The following is a 27403-nucleotide window of genomic DNA, read 5'->3' on the forward strand; positions in this document are numbered from 1 at the left end:
ATTCTTGACTTTCTTTTTGACATTATGTACTATGTTGATATCATACCACGCAGACATGAATAGCATGGCTACTACGTATACTATAAACTGTTATTCTGTACAAGAACCAAATGCCAGCTGACATCCCGTTCCGCAGTAGGCATTCGTGCTTCCACAGTAACCCCACTCTGAGCAACAATCGCCGAAAGCAGACCCAAGACAGGTCGCGCCTTCGGGATCACTGGTCGAACTACATGTGCCATCCGTCGAAACCACCGGCCCCGACTCGGTACATGAACCGAATGCCGACTGGCAGCCTGTACTGCAGTGCGCCGTCGTGTCGCCGCAGTAGCCATACTCCGAACAGCAGCCGCCATACCCAGATCCAGCGCAGGTTGTTCCTCCAAAGTCGGCACCGCAGCGGCCGTCGCCTGAGGGATTCGACGAAGCTGACGGGGCTGCAGAGCTCGAAGATGACGTCGTACTGCTGGAAGTCAATGATAACGAGGCCGACGAGGCCGACGACGAAGAAGTCCCCATGGAAGCCAGCACAACCTCCGTCGTGTACGTTGACTTAGTCACGGACTCAATGGTGGTCGTGAAAGTGACTGTGTCCCCGGGACCCCAAGGCTCAGGCGCGTAAGTCGGCTCTTGCGAGTACGTCGTTCTCTGTGTTGTTGATCGACTTGGCAAGCTAGGTGTGTCGCTGACGTACTGTCGTCGACGCAGCTCCGGCAAGTTGTCCTCTGAGGTGGACCGCTTTTTGGCTGGGAGGAACGCAACGCCAATGTCGTAGCCGGTGAATTCGCATGAGAGCTTGGGACCGCCGGCTGACACAATAGCTCGCTCGACGCAGCCGTCTTTCATGAAGAAAGGCAGGTTGAAGTAGGCGCCCGCGTACTTGGAGGAGGTGCGCTCACGCCAGTCCCAGCCGGTCAGGGCGCCGCAGCCCTTTTCCTCCGACTTGAGACGGGAGCCGCCGTCGGTGCTCCAGCCGTCGATGTTGTATACTTCAAACGTGTACCAACCAAACGCCGTGATCCTGTGCGTGAAGTCAAGTCAGATGAATGTTCACTGGTGGAAAAACGAAAACAGCTTGTTCTAACTTACCAGTAAGCGCAGTCGGCCTTTGCGGTTGGCTCAACCACGACAGTGACCGTGGTGGTTGGTGTGGTCGTCTTCGTTGAGGTTGCGATAACAGTGATGGTCTCCGTCAGACCGAACTGCTTAGCGGTGAAGGTTGATCCGTCGTAGTCAGATGGGTTGGCTGGAGCGAACTCCAACGGGATCTGCTTCCCGTCGATCATGGTCTGATCGGCTGCTTGCTCGGCAGACAAAGCCGCGGCAATGTCTGGATCCATGGAGCATTCAGGACTACCGGGTGTCGTGGTTGTCGCAGTATCTTGGCCGTTGCAAGCCGTACTCGTCACACAGCTGGTCTGTTCCGAAAGTTAGCTCCTTGGTATCATACCAAGAAATACTCAATTTTCAAACTCACCTCCGTTGTCCGTGTGGACGACTCCATGTACCACGCGCTATAGCTGGTGACGAGATAAGTGCAAGCCGACGCGGTCACAGGCTCCTCACAGTTCTCGCTGCTGTCGCCGCCGTCGGTGCCCTGCGTGTTTCCGCACCCGCCCGGGATCAGACAACCCACGCCACCGCAGGATAATAGAGGACAGGTTGGCACGCAACCGAAGACGCCGCATCCTCCACCGCAGCCGAAAATTCCACATCCGCCATCGCAGCCGAACAGACCACAGCCGCCGTCGCAGCCGAAAATGCCGCAATCGCGGGTTCCGCAGCCTGATCCAGTGCAACCTGTGGAAGAAGAGGTTGGCGTCGGTGTAACAGCAACGGGAGGGATTGGGACAGTCGGGTCGGGGTAGTCTACGGAGTAGGTCGGTTGAGGCTGAATAGTCACGGGAAATGAAGTCGGGTAGAATGTGGCCGGGGGAATGATGACCAGAGGCACGTCCGTGTCGGAGGAAGTGGCCGGTGTTGGGGTGGTGACGGGAAAGGTGGCGTGGTTCGGAGGAAGAGTATACACGAAAGAAGACGGTGTGATGCTTTGTACAGGATTGATACTGTAGTGCGCTGTATCCGTCGATTGAAGTGTCAGGGGTTGGAGGCTGACGTCGGTCATGGTGAAGGACGGGACAGGAATCGTTGTAGTCACGACGTACACACCGCCGGCTCCAGAAGACAAGAGAGTTGTCGTCAGAGCTGGCCAGCTCGTGACGGTATGCGTAGAACTAAGAGGGTACGGAGGGAAGACGACGATACAAGGCGGTTCGCAGCCTACCAGTGGATCATCGGAGTCCCAGATGCTCGGTGGAGGATACACGATGTTGGAAGAGGAGCCGTAATCGATGCTGTCCCCACCGAAGCCTTGCAGATCAATCGCCCAGTCGATGATTCCCGCAAAGTTGAGACTTTCGTAGAGAGCCTTCCGGTCTGCCTTGAGGTCGTCGTCCATGTGGGCGACCCATTGTGTAGAGTCGTACACGGCAATGTTCGACTGGCTGTCTTCGTCAAAGTACGACGAGTACGACTCGATTGACTGCAGAGATCCGGACGACGTCATCCAGGTTCCAGTTCCCGCCAGGATGGCATTGATCTCGGCGTTGGCGATGTATCCTGCGGTTCCGGTGCATGGTCCGGGATACGCCCCAGAGCCGTCGCCTGTGTACGTGCACATGGGACCGGTGCAGCCAGGCGTTGTCATTTGGAACGAGCGTCCATAGCTCGAGACGCCTACGGCGAGTTTGCTCGATGGCACGCCGGCCTTTGTGATCATGGACAGAGCGAGGAGAGTCTCGGTGATGTTGGTGTGAGAACGCAGACAGTTGCCCTCTGGGCAGCCATCGATCGCGTATTGGTTAGAGTAGTCCCACTGGCCGTGAAGATCATATGTCATGTAGACGATGTAGTCGGCTAACTCTGCCATTTCCTCAATATGGTAGCCCTTGAGGTACCAGAAAGAAGCGGGCGCGCAGAAGGAGACGGACTTGTCGGAAGGCATCGCGGCCCTCAGCTTTGTGAAGAAGGTGAGATAGTTCGCGGCGTCCTCGGCCGTGCCGGCTGGGATATCGGGGATGTCTGGGGCGGCGGGATCTGGGAGTTCTTGGTTAGCCATGGTTAGGTGATGGATGAACCATCTGTGACTCACATTCCCAGTCGATGTCAATGCCATCTAGGTCATTATCTTGCACGAACGCAACGATATTGGCGACAAAGGTGTCCTGGTTGGCGGGGTTGACGGCGTCTCGGAAAATGAAATACGTTGCGGGCTCGGCCGAGAAAGCCCAGCCGCCGAGAGAAAGAATCTTCTTAAAACCAGACATTTGCTGAAACAACTCCCATTGCTCCTGGATATGGCTGACGTCGATGGCATATGTCCCCGTCGTGACAACGCCGAATGCCAAATGGATGTGCGTATACGGAGTCACATCCATCGCGGTGATCTTCATGTTCAAGCACGGGCGGTCCAGGTTGTAGGCTTCAAAGTAGCCGATGCTGATGGGCTCGGCCGGAGCTGATCCCACGACGATTTCAGTTCCGCAGTTGGAGATGCAGCCATTCTCGCCCTCGGCCGATGTTCCGGGCGCACCAGTCTCCGACTGAGAAATAGTGCAAAAATCCTTGTTGATACCGCATTGGCCGTGCTTGTTCTGGAGGAGGGAAACAGGTTAGCTGGCGGGAAGAGTTGATGGAAATGGAGGTATGATACGTACACAGCAGGCATTCAGGGGGCAAGGATTCAGGCTCGCTAGATCGACACCTGCTCCAGGTTGGGTGGTCCCGGGCTTCTGCGGGCCACACACGGCGTTGGCAATGGGAGCCGGCATCGGAGGTGCACCAGAACTAAGGCAGATGTACTGGTAGGCTTGCACGTTCGAGCACCCCTGCCAGCCCCAAGTCTGGGTGTTGAAGCTCTCAATCTCGTCATTGGTCAGACTGTTGGCTGCTCCCAAGGAAGAGCAGCTGTCGCCAGGCACGACGTAGTAAGAGAAACAGGTCCCATCCGAGTTGGGCTGCGGGCGGAAGTCGGGGAGATCTCCGGCGGAGCAGCAGACGTGCTGTCCCACTTGCAAAGTCGAGCAGAGTGTCGAGTCCGGGTTATAAGTGGTGAAGTCGCTGGCGGAAATACCACACTCAGCTGCCAAGCTCGCGCCTAAATAATGGATTAGTCGTCTGTGATTTGGCGGGCAGTCCCCCATGTGAAATACTCACAGCTATCACCGGACACGACCTGAACAGTTGAACATTCAGCTCGTCGTTGCAGCATGTTCGACCTGCTAGACACCAATGAGGCGGTACCGGCGGTGCTGTTGGCACGGGTACTGTTGCCAAAGCTAGCAGTGCTGTTGTTGGAAACGGTTGGGATCGACAACGTGATGTCCTGCCAGTCTTCCACCTTGTCGAAAAAAGTGATGCACTCGCCGGATGCCCAGGTCGCCACGGCATCCTGTACGAACTTCAGATCGCGATCTCCGCTCACAGCAATACCGAGGCTGTATCTGGAGCTGCGGCCGTCCTTGGCACATACTTGCGCAACGACACTGTCAGAGAAACCAGTGGTCTTGATCTTGGTGATGAATTGACGCAGCACCGATGGCGGGATATCGCGGACTCCGGATCCCGCGAAGAGACCTAGAGCGACCGTGTTGGAGTATGCAAAGGAGATGATGTCTGTGCTATTCGACTCCCGTTGAGACAAGGAGGCGGAAAGCTGTTCTGACGCAGCTTCAAAGTCCTTCAACTCTGCTGGCGTTTTGGTCACGTTGAAAGCCAGCTGCAGTGACTCTTGGACCTTGGTAACGCTGCATTTCGGCAAACAAGACGGGCCTTGGGTGGTGTTATTGCCAGTGACGTTGCTTGCGCCCACTGCGAAGCTGGCGGTACAAGCGCGAACAGTCTCGTCCTTGCGCAAAGAGTTGGAGGGGTTGAAATCGAGAAGCATAGTCTCGTTGCACATTGACAATCGTCCAAGTCTGGGATACAGAGTCCAGTTGCCTGAATTCCAGCCGGACTCATTGCATCCGGCGGGACAACGACTCAGAACCAAATCGACGAGTTCTGGAGCGAGCGTGTTGTTGCTGATGGCTGCCGGAGCAGCCGAAGTGGTTGCAACTGGATGTGCGGCCAAGTAAGAGGCGAGCTTCTCCGAGCCATTCTCAATCGCTGTGGCTGGATGGGACAGCATGAGGGTGATGGCCACCACCCCAGCCGTGATAGACCGTGGTAAGAATCTCATTGTTGATGGGGGCAAGGAGCGTGGATGACAGGAAAGGGAATGCAGTAAAAGACTGAAAAGAACGTGATGCCGAGGACAAGAGCAACAGGAGGGATTGTGTTTGAGCCGCGATAGAATACTTATCAAGACGGTCTTCTCAGACCATAGAAAAGGCAGGCTGGCGAATGGTTCCGAGGCAGTTCAAGTGCCTGGTCAACTGCCATAATCCTGGTCAGCGAACTGCCGCGCTAGACATGGGTTAACGCTGGTTCCCGACTCCGCTGCGCCTGAGTCTCGCATATATGCTTATGTGTCTTTGCCTTCTTGTCCGTCCCGTCCCACCAAAAGTCACATCTTGTTTCCTTACGTCCTCGGGCGTGAATCTGCTTCAGGCGTGGGCTATCGGACGCCAGGTCTAGAAGTCTTGGCTGTTGATTGTCTTGCACGAACGATATCTTTTGGTTCGTCTAGTCGCTAGCAGAAACATCCCGCAAGGGTCAGGAAATCGCGATTGTGCTAGCGAGTTAGTCGTCAATTGTGGAGGTGATGCGATACCAGTCACTATCGCCTGGCCTGGCCCTACGAAGAGATGGAGCAGTTCGCGACCCCTGCTAATCGGTGCCTAGAATTCATCGGGGACGGGCCGACCCCTGTTCTGCACGTTTATGGCTACTCTCCAGACAATTCTCTGCCTAAAGCAACTTCATTTCCCAGGGACGCAGGGAGAACGCCATGGATCTGAATCCTGGCCGAGTAGTGGTGCGATTCGAAAACCCCATTTTGGAATCGCTTTGCTCTGAGTGAAATGCCATTGGTTGGCACGCACTTGAGTTGCAGTATCGACGCGTACACCCTTGCTGGCATCTGAACCAACTGACCTCTCGTGTCAATATTTCACGCACATCGTGAGGCCATCAAGCCAGACAAGTCAGATTTTAGCCCTTGGAATGGATATCGGACTATGATCGGATATTCCGAGTAACTAACTGATGATAGCGTCCGCTAATAGTCTGCGTGCCAAGTCCCCGCGTTGCAGAACTTAGCTCGCTGACTTGTATTGCTGAGGTTTCCACCTTGGTTGCTACTGTATGATGACCGAGGCCTGTAGCCTGATTGCTCCCTCTGGTATCGCCCGACTACCTTATTACTTGGGTCGGGAGATGGTGTAGTTTCGCCTCTTTCCCACTCTTTTCCATCTGCCATAGCAGTCGGTCCTTCAACTTTCATTACCATCTCACCATAGTCATTCATTTCTCGCCAACAATTTCAGGATGAAGTTTTGGGCTGTTCTCGCTCTTGCAGCGGCCGTTGCGGCTGTCCCATTCGAGGGTGTCTCTTTGCACAAACGTGCCGGAGCAAGAAGCCATATTGGATATCGGATTGTCTCCAAGGTAGTTCGAATTCCCCGATCCCACCAACTGTTATCCGAAAAGACATGACGTTTGTTGATCTTTAAGTGCTGACATGTTGACAATAGGCCGAAGCCGACGCCATCAACGCCAATGATGGAAAGGCAGTGCAGTCGCTCGGAACCTCGGGTAGACAGTTGGGAACCGGCACCTACATCTCCCCAGCGTTCCAGGACTTCCCAGAGTACGATCCTTCCAAGGGAATACCGTGGGACTGTGTCGTGACCATGGACGCCGATACCTGGAGCGGACTGAAGAAGGCATGGATTCCGAAATTCTATGAGTTCCCGGAAGACAAGGAGAAGAACCCGGACAAGTGCAAACCACTCAACCTTTGGACCCCGAGATGGAGTGAGTACCTGACACCACCGTTGACCATACGTTCCGTCACTAACATAGTGCCTAAAGAGGCCAATCGAAAACGCTTCTTGACCAGCTTGGACTCCTCTTTCACGGAAGAGAATACGATTCTCTTCTCCAAGGTGTTGGGTCATGAGGAAAAGATTCAAGCTCTGATTCCGCCAGCGATCGTTGACACTGGAGTGGTCTACATGTCTCAGTGTGCTGAACGAGAGACAGAATCCAACAAGCAGATTGGCAGTCTTGGTAGTGTTGATTGGGACACTGACAAGATGGAGGGCTGGAATTTGGGCTCTGATGCTGTGTAGATGACAAGACTGATAGAGGGCACGCATTGTTCAATTCGTGTGGGCAACTTTTGTATCAAACCGCTCTGCACCAGCTTCAGCCGATTCCGTTCATGGTCGATCGCGCTGGTGATAACTCTCCATCTCTTTGCGTGGTGGAGGTAATTACTATGACTTCACATATCAATGTGGATGGAAGCGGGTGATAAGGCTGATATGAGCTCTCACATTCGAGTTGTGATATTTCATTCGCTGAACCTGGACAGTGAGTTTCCACAACCCAACGTGACTCAGATAACGCGTCGTGACATGATGATATGAACCATGAGTCTAGGGAAGACCAGAGGATTTGGAGGCCATTGGGCAGACGTCTTTGCTGCGGGTAATTGGGATTTGAGCGGATCGATACACCGAGGGCTGCTACACCAGCTATATCTGGTTGAATTGCGCCAAAAATACTGTCTGAGCAAGCTGTATGTGGGTATTGAGTGATTAACCAGACCACGGCATCACAAGTCTTGGCTATCCTTCTAGTCTTTACTATCAATACACTGTGGAATATCTTCTTCATTTGATAGTATGCTTTAAGGAAAGCTCCACAGCCTGCGAGAAAATCTGCTTGTGCCAGAAGGTGTAGGTTGAATTCATTTTCTGGCAATGGACGAGGACGGCATCACCTTAAGCTAGTTCCTTCCAGCTTGTCACAGACTAGATAATCTTTGCTTTTTGTTCGCTTCCCGCAAAAGCTGGCAATCTTCTCTGCCAGCATGGTTTGTGTCCTTGTAGATTACTTTGAGTACCCGCGCTCTATTTCCCGTTCGCTTCTCTTTTGTTGCCCTAAGGTTCGGGATGGGAAGGAACATCCGGACTGGAGGAAAGACGGTGTGGCTGCCTTTATGTGGGTAAGTAGGTAGAAAATCACCTCAATCTTCCGGGAAGGAGCGTCCAGACTGCAACATCTGCTCCTTCACTCAAGAGAGAACGTCACACCACCTTCCCCTCGCGTCTGGGTTCCTACAACGCTCGGTGCCGACTTCAACTTTTCAACTTCAACTTCTCCCCATCCAGTTTCTTCCATCCCGCCACGGCTCTCGTCGATCTCCCGCAACAAATTTCTTTTGCAACCCTGTTCTATTACATTTTCATTTGATTGCGGAAGCTCTTGCACCATTTTCTGCCTCTTCAATCTTGCTCCCAATCCCCAGTCGTGGGTGCGCCCTCACAGGCAATGCCGCCCTCCAAGCGTCAGCGAGTGAAGGAAGAGCCAGACCCTTCAGACTCCGGCGGATCGGAGTACGGAGTGGAGAGCGACAAAGGCGATCACCACGAAAATGTTGCGCCGGGTATTCACATGCTTGGCTTGAGCCAAGATTACGTCCCGTCCTGGACTGAAGGTGATGCATTTCGGGAATGGTACCAAAACTGGTGAGTCCGGATACTTGCAGTCAAATGTTTTCCGACGCAATTTTGCTGAAACGAGTGCAGGAAGGACTCCATCATTCAGACATTCAATCTCAATCCCAGACCTTTCATCCTGGAGCAGAACACGACAGACTCAGATATCCAGATTACCATCCACCGCAAAATCCAGATAGGAGCAGATCGGTCTCAGAAGGAGCTCCTTGGCTACATCAAGTTCATCAAACAGACCGGCACTTTGGAGCTCGCCAACTTCAGCGCTGCGCTGGACCCGCGCCACCTGAGCCTCGGAGGAACCACCAAGCGAGATGGCTCCAAGACTGCCGGGACCCATGGGGAGGGTTTCAAAGTCGCCGCTCTAGTGATGACACGAAACAATCGTGTAGTTCATATTGAGGCGTCTTCTGTGTACTGGAGATTTGGGTTCCGAGGCGACAACAAGGACAAACTTGCCTGTCAGATTACGAAGCCTGCGACGTCAACAATCAAGAAACACCATGATTCTCTCTTGTCCGAGACTAAAAACGGACGAGCTAGAAAAAACCTTACCTCTTATGTTCACCGAGACGTCATTGTCAGGATTTCCACGTCCAAGGGTCACGAAAGCATTAAAGAACAACAGTTCTGGGATTGGAGTTCAGTCGCAATCGACCTTCATTGTCCATCTCCGGAGAAGATCATTCGAACCGAGCATGGCGATTTACTCATAGGCCCCCAATTCGCAGGACGCATCTACCTTAAAGGTCTCCGAGTTTCTGGACATGGACTCGACGGCGTCACTTATTCTTACGGTTACGACTTTGCCAGCGGGCGCATCAATCGTGATCGAGAGCGCATGATGAAGCAGAGAGAGGAGGCGAGAATTGTCGCCAGCATCTGGGAGCTGGCTGTAGCTGAGCGGCCGGAGTTGACCAAAGAGTACGTCAGGTTGTTTGATGTCGTTCGCAGCCCAGATGTTGCTTTCGCGGATACTGTGGTGTCGAAGAATATGGCCGAGCATGTCTGGCAATATCTTCTCAATAGCGCACCAGACTGCTTCTTTTACGCCGAAGACCCAGACTCCCGGTCAGATGTAGCACACCAGGTTGACATTTCTTCCATCCCACCTTGCATTCACAGTCAGCTAACGAGAGCGAGTAGGCCCATCTGATCAACAGAGACCTGAAGAAGAAGGCAAGCATTCTTCCAAGAGAGCTTTGGAAGACCTTGAGAAAGTTCAAACTTGCACGCACCCCCGAAGAACACATTGATCACAAGTTCTTGTCGTCTGAAGCGATCACTCTACCGGACGACTTGTTTGCAATCTCGGTTGACCGTATGCTCCGGGCAGCCATGCAGCTGGAGCACAGACTCAGGTTATCCCGTATTACGTACGTGAAAAGTCATCATACTAGCATTGACGTGCGTCGAGATGTCTCCGGTTCACGCCTCTTCGTTCATGAGAAGTGGCTGCGTTTTGATACAGCACATCAGGACGCTTCTTGCGACATTTCCGACATGAGCCAAGCCCAACGGAAGGAGACAGATGTGTTTGCTTGTGATCACATTGTGGAGGATCTCTTTGACATCATTCTCGGGACGGTCATGGGCGCAACGAATTCTGATGCGTTGAAAATCGCCAAACTTCGATCAACAGCAAAGCGCCTCTTCCGCCAGACCCCAAGGGACGTGCAGGTGACTGCTGGTCCTGCATCTGGCCAGCTTCGGGTTAGCTGGACGTGCAACGATCCGGGTATTATTGCGAAGCATCATGGGGACGACATTAACTTTCACGTTCGCCTTCATCGACATATTTTATGCAGATCTAAGGATGATACTCTGCTGCTCGACCTAGGTAAGTTCTGTCCCCGAAACTGTTTGATTGGATACTGACTGTCACAACAAGCCAACCGAGGATTCCCGTCTTCTCTTCGACGTTCATGCCGTTGCCCTATGTTGAAGGTTCCACTATCTGCGTGCTCTGTTGTCTTCGAAGGCCTTGATACCCGGCAGAAGTATTTTCCAATGGTTGCTCGCGACCAAGAAGGAGCTTTTTTTGGACTTGCTCCACCTTCAATGGCGCCTCTGGACCGACCAGGTCGAGATGGCGAGACAGAAACAATGCAGGAGCACGATGCTGGTGCCAATGCAGGGCCCGCTGAGGCGATGTCGGGCTCCAAGGAGTGGATCGCAGATCAGGAGACGTGGCGCAAGTGGCATGCCGAAGATCTTCCAACCAAGATCTCTCACATGTTTGCCACGCGCAATGCATGCAAATGCGATGTGAGTGATGTGATCGACATCGATTGTAGTTGGAAGCTGATGTCAAATGCAGGCTACAGACCACCTTGTCGCAACCAGCTTTGAGAGCCGACGCCTCGATTTCATGTTTGAGAAAGACCAGTACGTCAGGATAAAAGACACTTCCGGTAATTTTGAGGTATACATCGCTCTGGTACATGATGTCTCGCCTGGCAGTGCTGACTGCGTGAACACGCCGCACCTGATCATCACGAAGTACTCCTTTTTCAATCATACAAAGTTGTTGTGGGATTTGGAATCGTCACTAAATGGCCACAACAAGAACGACCACAGAGAACTGCTGTTGCATTGCAGAACAGCCAAGAAAATGGGGACCTTTTCCGACAATGAAATTGTTGCAATTGACGACATCAACTGGGTGGGGCCCGTAGGCTTCGATTTCTACCTCACACACTGTGCTGAACGCCCAGGTTAGACCCTCTTCCTCATTCCCATCTACGAATGTCGTGCTGACGTCTTTTACTAGAGAAACTTGATGCTGACGAGTTCTTCTGCCGGTTTGCTCGATCTGTTCAGGATGATTCTCTCACCCTGCTGCCAATCTCACCGCATCTCTTGGCACCGCATGATCGACGGAAGAACCGCGGGTTCCCCGACGCATCCCCTGGTCATGTTATCGACCTTACGCCCGGAGTCCTTGGCCCGATGGAGGGCTTCTCCTCTGCAGGATACCATCCTTTCGCTGCCTTCGGTTTCAGTGAGAGAGTAGATGCGACTTGGAAGGTATGATTGAGATCCCACACCTCCGATGCCCAACAAGCGTTCTACTGACGGCATCAGATTCGATATCCGACCAGTGCTGTGTTCGACGGTTGTTTTCCGAACCTTCGGGAGGACTTCAAGGAAGACAGGCTTCCTGGTCGTTTGTGGCCTCCGGGCAACTTACCCACTACAGTGCTGGCAACCGGAGGGAATACGAACTTTGCGTTAACTGAGGGAAACACGTTGATGCCCTCGTTGAAAGACGTGTTTCACCCGCTAGACATGGCGGATCATGCCTTGGACTTCCAATCGCCTGACTTCGTTGTCATACAACTGCCTCCCACAATATTACATCTCTCAGCCGTCGATCGGTTCTGTAGGAGCATTTTCCGCTTACTCAAAAGTGGAAATGCAGTTCAGATCGACTTGGCCTCGGTGCAGAAATTTCACATCCCGCAAAGCCGCAGGCTTTTGACGATGATCGCATCACCATATCACGGATTGGCAGTTTTGCCATTAAGTCAATTTCATCTGCAAAGCAACTTGCCTGGACACCAGGAAAATCTATCAGCGAGCCACAGCATCGCGGAGCTGTCTTTCAAAAACCCTCGAACATCAGGAACTGGGTTTCTGTGCTCCGTTCCTCCAGACCTGCCGCAATTCGGGATTCCTGCTGGTACACCAGTCTATAACCACAACACCGGTTCCAAGCTTCCTGACAACCAAGCTCAAGTAGTTGATCTGGAGTCCAATGACATCAGTTTTGATACACATTGCACCCACAATCTTATTCATCCAGGCAAGTATATTTCCCATCTCCAAGACTAGAAACGCGATATGCTTATTGTTTTTGCAGTTCGCAACGATGGTCTTACAGTTCGCGAGTTCGCGCGGATCCAAGGCTTTCCAGACGACTTCGTGTTCTACGGCTCCGCGCAACAGCAATATGACCAAGTCACCAGCGCACAGCCACCGCCAGTGGCAAGAGCAGCTGCAGAGTGTATCAAGGCTGTCATTTTGCGATCGAAGGAAGTAAAGCTTGTAGATGACAGGAGGAGTACGCAGAAGAACAAGCGACGCAGACAGGATGACGAGGAGTAGGGATGGGTGTTGCAGAGAGGACAGAGGAATCATCTGATTTGCTTCTATGATGGGAGAGAAGATGGACCCGTGATTATCAGAGATTTCGATGTTGCGTTTCTTTCAAATGGCTTTTTAGTATTATTTCATGTTTAGAAAATAGCCCAGTCCGCGGTTCACCATCCATCTTGTGGGGACCCGGTTACGCGGGGCTCGGTCGCGGACCCGAACCGAACCGAATGAACCGGGGTGTCCACACCTAGTTCTCATCAATCGTTGAGCCAGACGCGATAGTGATCAGTTTTTTTTTTTTATTTTTTTTATTTTTTCAAGAAAATCGAACGCGCCGTGAAATCATTCTCGCCTGTGATCTTGTTTCCTTTCACCTCGAGCGAACACCATCGTTCTCGTTCTTCGCTCCAGCTTTAGCCTCTCGGCCGCAATGATGAATACGACCGCTCCACCCGTGGATCAACTCGACGAAAAGCACCAACGATCCGAGTCGCCGTCACAGACCGCAATTGAAAATGACGAGGGACCTCTTCCACCCCTGGCACCCGCTACGACAACGGCATCCTACGTCCCCCCGCCACTGCCACCATGGCGTCGCAAAGCAATCATGCTCGCCCTTTGCCTAACACTTCTCCTCTCCGCTCTTGACATCACGATCATCGCCACCGCCCTGCCAACGATCGCATCGACACTGCATGCCTCGGCCGCTCAATATGCCTGGGTAGGTAGCTCTTACACGCTCTCGAGTACGGCCTCTACACCAGTATGGGCTAAGATGTCGGACATTTTCGGGCGGAAGGGGACCATCATGGCTGCGGCGGCGACGTTCATGGCAGGAAGTCTTGTTGCGGCCTTGGCTGGCTCGATCTCTGTCTTGATTGCCGGGAGGACGATCCAAGGGCTAGGAGGTGGAGGCTCGCTGGTGCTTGTCACGATTGTGATTGGAGATTTGTTCAAGTTGGAGGACAGGGCGAAGTATTATGGCATGACGGGCATCGTGTATGGCATCGCGAGCGCTGTCGGGCCAGTGCTGGGCGGAGTGTTTACTCAAACCATTGGTTGGAGATGGTGTTGTGAGTGTTTCCTGATTTCATCTGCTTTCTTGGGGCATGTTGCTAACCGAGTACAGTCTACATCAATCTCCCTTTCGACGGAATCGCCCTCATCGTCCTCTTCTTCGTCCTCAAAGTTGAAACTCCGAAAGAACCTTTCATGACCGGACTACGCGAACTCGACTGGACTGGCTTCGCTCTCATCATTGGTGGGACGATCTGCTTTTTGTACGGCCTCGAGACAGGCGCGGGCGGGCTGCTGCCATGGGACTCGGCGCAGGTAATCTGCCTCATCCTCTTTGGCGTATTGATCCTCGCCCTCTTCATGGTTTGGGAAGCACGCTTTGCCTCGAGCCCAATCATCCCGTTCCGCATCTTCCAAAAGATCACCAATGTCGCGGCTTTTACGTTCTCGTGCATCCACAGCTTCGTCTTCATCTCCTACGACTACTTCCTCCCGCTGTACTTCCAGGTCGTCCTGGGTTTCCCCCCAATTATTGCCGGTGTCTCGCTCTTTCCGCTCTTGATCCCGCTCACCGTCATGACGATGCTCGGTGGCCTATTCACACGAAAGACGGGCAACTATGTGGTCCCCATCTTTCTCGGCGCCACGCTCATGACGCTCGGAAACGGACTCTTCATCACCTTCGGCACGACCCCGGACTGGGCCAAGATTGTCTGCTTCCAGATCATAACCGGCATCGGCGCGGGTGTGCTCTTCCAGAGCCCGATGATCGCTATCCAGACACACACTCACCAGAAAGACATGGCGGCTGCCATGTTGGCCTTCACGTTCTTCAGGTCGCTCTTCTCGTCCATGTCGGTGGTCATTGGGACGGTGCTGCTGCAGCGGAACTTGGGAGGAGGAGGGTTGACGGCGCTTCACTCGGAGGAAACATCTGCGCCGACGGAAGGCACGGGGAAGGAAGATTATGTCGCTGCTTTGCATATCATGTGGGCTTTCTTCACTGGTGTTGCTGGGTGCATGATCGTTGCTGCTTGTTTTATCAAGCCGAAGCCGAAGAAGCCGCTAGTGGTGTCAGGGCCATAGTCTCGAATTTCCGTTAAATAAATCTTGAGACCTAGAAACACGCAGATAATCAGCTTTTGATAAGCATTCCCACTCGCCCTATTAACCTTGAAGCCGTAAATACCTGCGTGTTAGCGTTTCCAACCAGAACCATGCATGGATGTACAGGGCCGCCGAAGATTGGGCATGTGATTTAAAGAACGCCTTTTCTTCAAACCCATGACCCGCCGAATCACAGGTTGTCAGCTACTGAAAGAAAATGCCATGAGCCTCAAAGCTTTCTGAACATAGCAAAAACAGTTTTCATGTTGCACTTGTTTTCATGTACAGCTCAGCTAACCAAAACCTTCGTGTTTCAGTTGCCATCGCCGACTAATAGCCTCCACCTTTCGTGTCTTCGAAATCCTAAGTAAAAGTGATCACAAGAAGCATTGAATCAATGATAGAACTGCAAATAGAGTTAAGATAGGTATTTCGGCTTCCTGATTCATGATTGTGTGGCGACATTGAATTTTCTGTCACCAGACAGCAAACAAGCTTCTTGAATCTCCCGAATCCCTTGTCGTACTTCATGCTTTTCTCCTTCCTAGGTGCGTGTATATTCAATCGCTGCACCTCTCCCTTCATGCCTCGCAACAAGACACCGTTCCTTCAAAGGCGGCATCCAATTCATCAGGGACCTTAGTGGGTCACGGTGTTTGCTCACCATGTTTGTTAGTGTTTGCTCTCGTCGGTTGACCGCAGCGTCAACCTGGTCCACTTTTCTTCTCACCTCGAGTTTAACACAGCTCCTCCTCTCTAATCTTTCAAAGACAAACAAATCTCCCGACCCAGAACAGCATTTCGATTTCACAACGAATTCCATCTTGCGCTTCCCGTATTCCAAAAAGCCGTGCAGAGATCTTGTTCAGAAGTGTCCAGATAATGTCATCTCCCTACGAATCTGTTTCCGATGACAGTCAACAACCCACAACCGATCCGATGTCATCCGCATCAGATTCATTCGAGACTTCCTCCGATGAGGAGGATGACCACCAGAGTCCTCAGATGGCAGGCACGCACTCGCTGGGGCTGAACAAAAATTATGTCTTGTCTTGGAGACGACTGCACGCGTTTCGCGAGTTCATCCAAAATTGGTCAGAGATTCTGATCTGACGTACTTGCCTGCTCGACGCGAATGCTGATATCCACATAGGAAGGACGGTATCATCGCGGCCTTTGACATCGATCCCCGATCTTTCTTGCCTGTCTGGGACGAAACAACGCCTGGAGTAATCCGCATCACAGTGCACCGCGACGTCGAAGGTCAACGAGAGCTCGTCGGCTTCATCGTTCATAAAGCCAAGACAGGAACAGTCGAGATAGCCAACTTCAACGCCAACCTTTCTATGAACAATTTGAGTATCGGCGGCTCATCTAAGAGGAACAATGATAAGTTCGCTGGCGTTCACGGTGAAGGATTCAAGGTTGCAGCCCTCGTCATGGTCAGATCTGGGATCCCAGTGCGCATCCAATCCACATCTGCAAACTGGAACTTCGGATTTAACGGAGTCAACAAAGATCGATTCTATTGCAAAATTTCCAAGCCTAACACATCGAAAGTCGATTCTGAGACGGCCTCACTTACACAGCAGACAATGTCAGGAACGCTGCGATCCGATCTGGTGTCGTACTCTTCCAGGGACGTGACAATCCAGCTCTCCCATCCAGCAACGGGCAGAGGCTACCGCAGGCCCATCACCGCAGAAGAGTTCCGCAGTTGGACGACCGTCTCGATTGACTTGAGCAACCCCGATCCCGACAAAATGATCCGAACGCAGCACGGAGACCTAGTCCTTGATGAGAGGTTTGCAGGACAAATCTACTTGAAGGGATTCGAAGTGAGCGCCCCTACTCTGGGTGGTAAATCCTACAGGTTCTGCTACAACTTTGCGACTGGAAAGCTTGGCCGCGACCGGGAGAGAATGACGTCTCACGACAAAGAGGCAGAAGCGCTGGCCAGTATCTGGGAGACAGCGGTGGCAGGCGACCAGGGCAACCTCGTACAGCGTTACGTCGACCTTTTCAATGAAGACTGTGTCGATATCATCTCTGCTGAAAAGGCGTCCAGAATCTTGGCCCGACGCATCTGGACCTGGCTGAGAAGTAGTCAACCGGGCGCCTTTTATTATTCGGAAGCTTCTGATTCTAGGCATGACGGTGGTCATCAGGTAAGAAGGTCTTGATGCAAGAGCGAAATGCAAGCAGATTGCTGATGAATAATTCATCATAGGTCGACATCATTCTGAGCGATATCAAGAAGCAGCCTCGAAAGCTGGCCAAAGAGCTGTGGCGACTTCTTGTAAAGTACGACTGTGCCCGAACCCCCCAGCAGGAACGAATCCGTCTGTTCTCGGCATCCCAGCCTGTTGAGAACATGGATGGCTACTTCGGTCTTAATATCTCCCGTACACTGAAGTCAGTTCTGGCAATGGACACAGCACTTTCTGGAATTCAGCTCCAATTCGTACAAGGTGCTGATACCACCATCGACCTGCACTTCGACCCGAAACGTGGAGTGCTTCAGATCAATCATAAATGGCTCAATTTCGAAGCCGTTCATATCGAAACTCCATGCGAGTTCTTCGAGATCGCGAAGCATGATGACGTTGGCGAGATGTTCTATTGCGACCATGTGGTAGAAGATTTGCTTGAGCTAGCAGTGAACCATATACGGGAATATGTCGACATTTCCCCTTCCAAAGCCGTCGAGCTACGGCGCCGGACTCGGGAGTACATTCGGCAGACCCCCAGAGGTGTCCAAGTTTCAACGACCTCCAAGGCTGGCGAGCTTCACGTCCACTGGCTCCGAAACAAATACGAGCTGGTGTCCAGAAGCTACCTCGAGAAGAACGTCTGCAACGTCACACTCCATAGTCTCAGTACTTGTGAGACAAGACGTGAAGACCTCATAATGGACACGGGTACGTTGCACATTATTCTTGCCTCGACAGCTAATGATAAGCCGCATATAGAACACCTGTCTAGTGCCAGATGCCAATGCCCTTCGAAGACAGTCCCGCTGTCGCAAAGTTGCGCCCTCTTTGCAAATCTCGACCCAAATGAGGACTACTTTCCGGTAGTTTGGCGTGAAGGAGAGACGGCGTTCACAGCGTTTCCTCCTCAATGTGTACGTCCCCTGGATAGATCCAAGCCAATTACGGCTCCAAGCGGTCGCTCCCAGTCCGTGAGCGTGGAGACGGAGTCTGACATTGATGTATTGATGGAAACGGACTCTGCATACAACTATGAATCGTCAGGGGTAGAGATTTACTCAGAACGAGACGTTTACTCAGAGCGAGGCATTTACTCTGCTACACCACAGGCTCGTGACGACCCGCCGGTGGAAGATGGCTTGGATAGAGAAGTGGACGCTCGTGAAGAGGCGATCTCCGAGCTTATCTGGCAGAATGAAGACTTTCCTCAGCTTCGGTCAATTGTTCTCACCCCACGAACATTGTGCCACTGCGAGGTGAGTACAAGCAGAGGAAACAAATTTGGTGGCTTGTCTAATCGGGCCTAGGGGAATGACATGGATATGTTTCTGGAATCTAGTCTTTACGACAGTCGTCTGGGCGTTGAGTTCGAAAAAGACCGATACTATGAGATCCGAGATAGTTCTCAATGCTATCCCGATTATATCGCTTGGGTTCACGACGTTCACCACGGGAGCGCAGGATGTATCCAAGAACGTCATCTGAGCGTCACCAGGTTTTCGATTCTTCGGCAAGAGCACCTTTTCCGGGGCGGAAGGAAACTGAACGAGAGCGCCGAGATTGGTGATTTGATGCTGCACTTCTCGTCTGTACAACATATGGGAGAACAGAGCGACGCCGAGGTTGTCATGATCAAGGACATCACCTTTGCCAAGGCCCTCAGCACGAGATTCAGAGTCAGGTATCGCCCTGTTTCTCACACACATCCATGCGTCCCGGCCAACGTGGACGGATCCTCGACGACAGAAGAAGGCGCCGAGAAGGAGTTGTCGTGCCGCTTTGCTAGGTCAGTGAGCGATGAGACCGTCACGTTCACACCCATCATCCCGAAGCACCTAGCCCGAGAGGAACGGCCAGAGCGAAAAGGATTCTCAAGATTATCCTCTGTTAGTGTCTTCGATTTCACGCCGAACGTTTTTGGCCCCTTGGAAGGGTTTGCCGAGGCGGGATTTAATTCATTCGCAGCTGTTGGATTTGATCCAGAGCACAGCATCAGTTGGAAAGTGCGTACAGTTTCATTTCTATATGTGGAAAAGCTCCGGCTGACTTGTCACTTTAGGTGCGCTATCCAAATTGCCCTGTCTTTGATGGTTCTCCTCAGCAGCTCTTCAATGACTTGAGCTCGGGAACTCTGAATACCCCCCACTTGCTGGCAGGGGACCCGATCAAAGTTTCCTTAGTGGCAGGACGGAACGCTGACCAATGCTCAAAGCCCAGGATTGAACCCGAGCTGAAGGAGAGCTTTCTCGATCCACTTGACATCATGGACTCCATCACACAATCAAACTTTGACCCGGACTTTAAGGTGCTTCAAATGCCACCTGGGGTATTTCACCCAAATGTTGTCGAACGGTTCTCGTCCACAATCTTCCAACTTCTCAAAAAGGGTGAGACCGTACGTGTCAACATCTCATCGCTGCAAAGTTTCGGCTGCGCCCGTCAGCGGTACCTGGTGAATACCGTTGCCTCACGATTTCCTGGCTTGGCCGTTGTACCCATCAAGCTCGCAGCCCATCGAACTGAGGATGGCGAGTTCACGCTGATAACTGATCTTATCAAAGACCTGAGCTTCCTCAACACGAGGCAGACGGGATCTTCAGATGGGTTGAGAGGTCAGTTCATATGCTCCCCGTCCGGGGGATCGGGGAGAACGAACGTGTCACCAAGCTACATCTACAACCACAACACCATTATCAGGCGTTCGGAGATCGAAAACCTTCGCACATTTCCGTCCTTCAATCTCAGCCACTTATCCCCCAAAGATGCAGGCGATTCTCAACGTCAGAACTGCTTGACCGTTCGCGAGATCGCGAGAATCCAATATTTCAAAGACGACTTTGTGTTCTACGGTTCACCTCTCAAGCAGTTTGAGGATGTCATAGGGGCCCAGCCTCCACCGGTGGCAAGAGCAATTGCGAACTGCATTTCAAAGTGCATCAAGTCCGTTGTTGAGAGATCTGGGGGTAGGGATTACGGAAACAGGTTCGAGGATAATGAGAACGGAGACAGGTCCGAAGGGGAAAGGCAGAGCAAAAGGCGTAGAGAAGAATGAAGCTGGGTTGGGCGGGTAAATTTACATGTAGATGTCGACAGTGCAAGGTCAGAGGCAAATAGAATTGGCAAGCCTCATAGACAGGAATCTTTAGCATTAGCTGTAATAGCAGCACGCAGAGTTCACAACAGTCAGACTACGAACAGAGCTGATGTCTTCCATTACTACGCTAATACTCTGCAGCGTCTCCTTAACTGTGTCCTAATTTCTAATTTGGGTATCTTGTTGTCATTCAATCATTCATCAATAAGTGTTCGCCCGTCTCATAACAAGTGCACCGTCTGGTTAAGCATGAAGACAATCCTGACGCATGTCTGAAACGCTTCGTTGGATTTTGGCCAACCATCTGCACAACTGTTAGCGGCTTGACCTTGAGCTCGTCAAAGGCATTGCAATTGCTGACCTCGCCAAGACAAACGCAGTCTATGGACCAACTGACACTGCTAGCATGTATTGCGTGATGCCCGATGTTGCTCCATAGCACACATAGCAGTTGACCATATCTTTACGTTATTCATGGGGTCGCTCAACTGCTGTTGTAGTCGCCGCATCCGTTACTAGGCTCGTATTTAATGTTGAAGATTTCGGCTGATTTGCGACGGCGAGGTCTTCCAGCCCATGGCAGTTGTTGCAGGAAGACATCCTGGTGAAGGCAAGAAGCTTGTTGAGGACGGCGAATTCCACTTTCAGCTTGATGCTATAAACAAGCGGCTTGCTTGTGGTCTGGAACACGAAAAAGTCCATGTACTCCAGCACACAGAGTGCGGTGTCGAGAAGAAAAACGAGGACGAACATGCCAATCAGATAGCCAAGCAGAACTTTCGCTTCTCGACCCTTGAATTCGAACAACGATTTGAAGTTGTGGAAGCCCATTCGCACGAAGATCGCGGTGATGATGGTCTCTTGTACGGTGAAAATCATGAGCGACACTTTTTCGAAGACGCTGAATCGCTTCGTCCACGCCGGTGTATCAATCCCTGACCAAACCAACGAAAATAATACGGTTTGCGGTATGTGTACCAAACAAACCGTCGTGATAATCATTGCCAGGACCAGCTTTATCGTCAATCGGTTGTAGACCACCAAATGCAGCCGTGACCACATCACGACCGACTGCCCTGTAACCATCATGTACCACCCAATATGCGCAAACGACCCTGGTATCGGCGTCTTTTGTGGTTGGAGGAATCGGCCCAGGCCCCCACACGCGTGGAACAGAATCCCCGTGTTGGCGACCAGCATGCTCCAAAAATACCGGCCGCGTCGTCGTCGGAACGTCGTGAAGATGAGGACGTAAATCTCAATCGCGTTGTACATGCCCGCGGTCGCCAAGGCCGTGATGGCGATGCGGTCGGCCTCTGAAAGCTTGTCTCCGATGGCTCCCTGAACCTGCGCCATGATTCGAAGGTCGCGTGGCGATGGGGCATTCCCAATCGTACGGGACGGCGCGCGACGGCCGTTGTGGATCCTTTCTCTCGGCGAGCTTCCGTGGGGTGCGTCGGGCCCCCCGTCTGTTCGTATCTTCGTTTTGTTTCGACGTTCGCGATCGAAAGAGAGTCGATTATCTGCCCCAGACGAACATAATCTCCGAAACTGGGACGGCGGGGCCAAAGAGGTATACATTTAAGAACGAGGTCGGACCGCACTGACGGGCACGCGGGTTTCAGCTGCCATGCGTGCTTCCCACGTTGGAAGTTGTTCCCTTCCGAACACTGCATAAGGTTTTGGGGTAACGAGTCATTCGAATATCCCATCGCCTGTATCAATTAGGCCAACGGTCCGTCTCGGGATCGCTTTGTGATCCTTCGGACGGATCTAGGAGCGCCATGGTGCCTGTGCTAACGAGGGGATTGATGGCGCAGTGTCTGAGCGGCGTAGATCTTGCATGTTTCCATCGAGGAATAGCCCTGCTCGGCGAGTTCCTGCCTTTGCGTCACAGATCTTATTGACACATTGCATTTATCGCGAGGTCTTCGTATGCTACGCAAGGACACTTTATAATAAACATTGCTCTCTTTCGGCCGAGATAAAAGTCCCACGGGCTTTGTTCGGCTTCGCTATTGGGACTTCTGCGAGCCACACCATCTTCCACCGGGTGTGGGTTGATGAAACTTGTCATTCACGGGACGGTGAGATCTGCCCAACGGATCAAGGTTTCCGACCATCCATTTGCCATTCGATGAGGTGCGCCAAGCACTTGGTAAAGGCTATTGAGAAGCTTTACGCTCTTCGGGTTCCAAGAGGGCTCTCCACTCCGAATGTTTTCAATGTGGAGTCAAAGTTCAATCTTGGAGAAGCCGGCTGCTCAGCTTCTTTGTGGTGAGGGTGTCTGCTGTGGTCAAAGTGGTTTTTTCTGTTTGATGTTATTGCAGGGCTGATGCATCTCATTCCATATCTACCTACGTCCCTATCTCTGTGTCTTAAGCTTTTGGTCTACTGGATCATACTCTAGCTTCTGCAATCTTGGTAGTTAACATAGGACTGGTTCGTTTCCATAGAGGAGGTAGCTTATTGACGCTCGACCAAGAACATGACCAGTCTTCCTCCTTCCCAAAGTAGTTTAATGTTGTCCGGATCAGTGTGCAGTCCCTCGTTGCCAGGGTGTCATGAAAGGATAGAGGGCAGTTTGTGAACTAGCAAGAGGTGCTCCAAGGATAGATCCGTCCATTTGCGGATTAGTCCGAAGGTTGGGATCAAATGAGAAGTTCGGCCAGTGCCGCTGCAGGTGAGTGCGACGTTGCGGCGTGAGGAAATCCGCTAGTAATAAGTCAAGCAAATCGAATCGGGCTTTTACGCAGGGAAAATCTTCATTGGTTTCTTGGGATAGAAGCGACTAAATACAGGTTTGACAAAACTCTGACCCAGCTCTTCATCCCAGAATTCACCAAATGATGCTTCAACGGAAAATGTCCCGCATGTGAGTTAACCCTTATGAATATATTAGATGATATACTTGTCTTCTGCTCGTTCTTCTTGTAGTAATATTCCTGCTTACAATTTCTCCTATGTACTCCACATATGCTTTACAATCTCACAGGGTTTGTAGCCTGCGCCGTTGGCAGAGACGGTGACTCCTCTGCTGGTGTGGCCTCCTCAACACAACCTTGCTGATCGGAAAGCCCGCCGTAGAAGCTTTCTTGGTATGCGGCGTCTAGCTGGCGTTGGAAGTTGGCGTCGACAAACGGCACCTCAGTCTTTTCGTACTTAACGTCAGATAGCGCTTGAAGAGCGCTATCGGGAAGGGATTTCCACCCAATGACGTCCCTCCCATAAACCTTGTCCCCATCGGCGCCTGTGAAAGGTGCCATGGCATTGTCGTGAATTTGTATCTGGGGACGGGTGGGCATATCAACGCCAACGCCAGAAGACTTGAATGTGATATCGCCAGCTTTTGCAACGCCCCATTTCAGGTGGTCAGTGGTGAATGAGACTCCAACTGGCCAGGCCGAGGTCGCATCGTCAACATCGCATCCCCAGCGGTTGATCCAAACAACAATACTAGCCCAATAATGTTTGTGGCCGTTGTTGTCACCTTTTGCCCACCGAACTTTGGGAAAATAGTAGCTGTACATTATGCCCACTCGGTCCTGGCTGACACCGCGTCGGACGTACACTTGACCGCCTTTGCCATCGCCACAGCCGTCTCTTCCACCCCCGGTCGGTCTCAAGCCGGCACTTTTCTCCTAGATTAGCTTCTACTAAACCATTTGAAAAAACAGTAGTGCGGTGCTTACCCAAGATTTCCGCTACTATCTACAGCTGCGTAAGGGTCGCAGCCTCCCGAGACGTAGAGATTGGGGTTGAAACGAAGTTCAAGCTGGCCATCGAATCCAGGGGAGGCATTTTGTGTGAAAGGCACAACCTTGTCGTGGTCGATCCAGTTGTGACCACCGGCATCGTCGCCAGCACGTGGTAATACAGACGATGCCACACAGCTCGAAAGGAGCAGATACCCAAGAAGCGGAAAGTTTTGGAGCATCATTGTGTAGTCAGACCGAGGTTAAATGGAGGTCTGATCTTACCAGGCCGGAGTCGAGGCGCGGTCTACTTATGTCTTCAGTTCCACCAGAAGGTGTGATGCTGTCGCCAAGAGTAGTCAAACTGGCAGGCTTACTGAACAGCTGACGTGCTATTAATAACTATTCAGGGGATAGCAAGAGGGTTTGGACTACTGTAATTACGATCTAGTCTCGCGATAACTTCCGTGGATTACACTGTGTCAGCAAAATTATCAGTCCCACAGTTGAGCCGTTCGCAACCTCGACACCTTCCTACTGAACTTTTAATACATCTTCTACTCGTCCTAATTTCCATGAGACTCACATGAATTTAATTTGACTTTTTAGTACCTCTGGATGTTCATCCCATACTTTCGGTTAGTTTTTCTTTCCTATTTTCTTTTGTTGTGGCAGGTCAATAACTCAAATCCTTGACTTTTACCATCACAGAGCGCTGCGCTGCATCTGCCCCTTATGTACTAAACATAAGCCACACCCAGAGAGAAAAAGGAAAACTTCGGAGACCGATGCTGAAGAGCTTACGAAAGCAACGAAATTAATTGGTAAGTAATTGTGTTTTAGGGCGTGATAAGCTCCATAATTAATTAACAAAAATCGCACTTTAGCAGTACTTAAGTGACTCTAGGTAGTGGATCTATAGCGTGGGTTAGCGTTAATATACTATATATAAGCGAGATGAGGGGGATTACCCTTATTGAGGGCGGTAGAGCTTACTATAAGCCTTATACTATTAGAAAGATATTCCTATTATTAATTTTATATTCCTCCTATATATCTTTTACTTATTATATATATTGATAGTATTATAGAGGTGCCTTATAGTTAATAAGTAGCTATTAGTAGCTTACTTAATAATAATATACTTAATTAGTATATATCTAAATCTAATATTAAGGGTAATATAGAGGCTTAGGAGTTAGATCTTAGCTTTAACGCTTAGTTAATTGATATATTTATTGATAATATGCTAGTTAATAAAACTTAGCTTAATAATAACCTTAATAATATATAAACTAATAGCTAGGTTAATAATACTTAGGCTGATATAGTTCTTAGTACTTAAGCTATTTAGAGTACTTAATACTACCTTATATAGGAGCTAAAGTATATTAAGAAGTTTTTTAAGTTATGCTTTAACTTATATAAGAGGGGAAGACTCTTTACTATAAGTAATAAAAAGATAGCTTTATACTCTATATTACTAGAGACCCTCTTTCTGATGAGAGTAGCCTTTCTTAATATAGTTAGTTAGTTTATTATAGCTAACCTAAATAATAAGTATAATAATATATACTAAATATATTACTAAATACTTCAGTTAGTTAATAAGTTTAGTGCTAAGTATAATAATAAGAGTGGTATAATTAGTATTACTAAGCTTATATAGGAAGACTAGATTGTAAAAAACTTAAGGTATACTAGCGTTAGATAGTAAGGCTTCCTATATATATATAGCCTCTATAATGCGTTATAGATTAGTACTAAGCTGATAGGTGATAATATTACTGAGGTTAGTAAGTAGAGGCATTATAATAATAATAATAATAATAACCCTCTAGAGGTTATGTTAACCTAGTTATTATAGCAGTAGTAGGCTACTAATTAGGACCTTATTACTAATACTTTAAGCTTAATCCCTATTAATAATATATTAATGATATATTAAAGTAGCTTAACTATTAATAAGAAGGTAGTAGTAGTAAAAATAAGGAAGGAGGCTAAAAGTGAGGCTGTTTAGGTAATTTGAGGTGGTTTTAATAACTTAGTAGCGTTAATAGGTGAGGTAATAATTACCTATAAGATTAAGACTTATAGTATTAATTTTAAGTATTAGCTTAGTATTAAAGGTATTTTGAGGGTTAGCTTATACTTTAAAGAGGACTTTTTAGGTACCTCTATATTTAATATATTATTAGAGGTAGTAAAGTTATTATTCTTAGAAAAATTTAATATTTTAAGTAGTTAAGAGAGGGTTAATAAAGTTAATAATAAGGTGGTAGCTATAGAAGGTAGTAATATTAATATATTAATAGAGGGTAATAAAGAGGATAGTTATAATAGACTTTAATGCTAGTAAAACCTTATTTCCTATATAGCTAATAAAAGGGTGAGGATTTAATATTTAGACCTATAAATTCTCTTTTTAGTGTTAAAAAAATCTACTAATAACACTAATAAGAGTAATAAGAGTTTCTTATTAGGTTTTTTAGAGGGGTAGAAAGGTTAAAAAGTAGGCTAAATATTATATTAAATATTATATTAAATATTAACTTTTTTTACTTAAGTTAACTATATTAACTTACTAACTATTATTATTACTACTCCTCTACCTCTAACTATTATTATTAATGCTAAATTAATAATTAGTAGTAAATCTCTAGCCCTTTTTTATCTCTAATCACTTTATCTATTTTTACTACTACTACTATTAAGATTTTAGCTTTATTAGCCTTATTAGGTTTATCCTCCTCTTCCTCTACTTCTTACTGCTTTTTTTTTATAATTTTAATAAAGTTATATAGGCCTATTACCTTATATATAATCCTAATCTATATTTTAAAGCTATACTTTAGTAGGCTACCCCTTAAAATTATAAAAACCCTCTTTAATATACTAAATACCTTCTTAACTTTAGTCTTTAGGTATATATATTATAAGTTATATAATTCTTTTAGGGTTTCTAGCTATAGCTTTAACCTAAAGTTTTTTAAGTAGTATCTCTTACTATTAAATAGTATTATAATTCTTTAGAAGTCTTATATAAACTTAGAATCTATAAGGTAATACTTTCCTTATAGTACTATAAAAGATTACACTAATACTTAGTTGAGTAGGGTAGAGTTATTTATTAACCCCTTAGTACTAGCTAATATATATATAAATTAATAGTTAAAGTTAACTACTATAAGTATGTTTTATACTAATTAGCCCTTCTAATTATAGAACCTTTTTTAATCTTTTACTTTAATAAATATAAGGATATATATTCTATTAATTACTCTAATATAGCTATTAAATTATACTATTTTATTATTAAGCTTAACCTCTACTAAGATATATAATTAGTTAAGTAACTTAATAAAGTTCTTATATATAACACCTATTATATTAAGTATAATATTAAAAGTATAGCTAATAGCTACTTAAGATATACTAAACTAATTAGCTATATTATATTAGGTTACTAACTACTTTATAATATATAGA

At 49.2% G+C, this 27403-nt stretch overlaps 6 protein-coding genes across 6 annotated transcripts; 3 read left to right on the forward strand and 3 right to left on the reverse strand.

Moving 5' to 3' along the window:
• Window positions 1–90: 90 nt before the first annotated feature.
• GCG54_00003922 (Killer toxin subunits alpha/beta) lies at window positions 91–5239 on the reverse strand (the record flags this gene model as incomplete). The annotated part of the gene is made up of 6 exons (XM_045403979.1): window positions 91–1021; window positions 1090–1418; window positions 1478–3096; window positions 3152–3653; window positions 3717–4156; window positions 4216–5239. The coding sequence occupies 6 exons, from the start codon at window positions 5237–5239 to the stop codon at window positions 91–93; spliced, it is 4845 nt and encodes a 1614-aa protein (XP_045257179.1).
• Window positions 5240–6489: 1250 nt separating this feature from the next.
• On the forward strand, window positions 6490–7295 carry GCG54_00003923 (uncharacterized protein; the record flags this gene model as incomplete). Its single annotated transcript, XM_045403980.1, has 3 exons — window positions 6490–6609; window positions 6696–6978; window positions 7027–7295. 3 exons carry the CDS (start codon window positions 6490–6492, stop codon window positions 7293–7295), a joined length of 672 nt encoding a protein of 223 aa, XP_045257180.1.
• Window positions 7296–8502: 1207 nt separating this feature from the next.
• On the forward strand, window positions 8503–9843 carry GCG54_00003924 (uncharacterized protein; the record flags this gene model as incomplete). Its single annotated transcript, XM_045403981.1, has 3 exons — window positions 8503–8699; window positions 8760–9758; window positions 9834–9843. 3 exons carry the CDS (start codon window positions 8503–8505, stop codon window positions 9841–9843), a joined length of 1206 nt encoding a protein of 401 aa, XP_045257181.1.
• A 950-nt stretch (window positions 9844–10793) lies between these two features.
• Window positions 10794–20177, forward strand: GCG54_00003925 (MFS-type transporter; the record flags this gene model as incomplete). The annotated part of the gene is made up of 10 exons (XM_045403982.1): window positions 10794–10955; window positions 11008–11075; window positions 13200–13861; window positions 13918–14878; window positions 16066–17080; window positions 17143–17833; window positions 17927–18039; window positions 18094–18381; window positions 18433–19137; window positions 19185–20177. 10 exons carry the CDS (start codon window positions 10794–10796, stop codon window positions 20175–20177), a joined length of 5658 nt encoding a protein of 1885 aa, XP_045257182.1.
• A 510-nt stretch (window positions 20178–20687) lies between these two features.
• On the reverse strand, window positions 20688–21575 carry GCG54_00003926 (uncharacterized protein; the record flags this gene model as incomplete). The annotated part of the gene is made up of 1 exon (XM_045403983.1): window positions 20688–21575. One exon carries the CDS (start codon window positions 21573–21575, stop codon window positions 20688–20690), a length of 888 nt encoding a protein of 295 aa, XP_045257183.1.
• Window positions 21576–23200: 1625 nt separating this feature from the next.
• GCG54_00003927 (uncharacterized protein) lies at window positions 23201–24159 on the reverse strand (the record flags this gene model as incomplete). Its single annotated transcript, XM_045403984.1, has 2 exons — window positions 23201–23852; window positions 23912–24159. 2 exons carry the CDS (start codon window positions 24157–24159, stop codon window positions 23201–23203), a joined length of 900 nt encoding a protein of 299 aa, XP_045257184.1.
• Window positions 24160–27403: the final 3244 nt, after the last annotated feature.

The sequence above is a fragment of the Colletotrichum gloeosporioides genome, assembly GCF_011800055.1.
Source record: "Colletotrichum gloeosporioides strain Lc1 chromosome Unknown consensus_103, whole genome shotgun sequence".
Lineage (NCBI taxonomy): Eukaryota > Fungi > Ascomycota > Sordariomycetes > Glomerellales > Glomerellaceae > Colletotrichum > Colletotrichum gloeosporioides.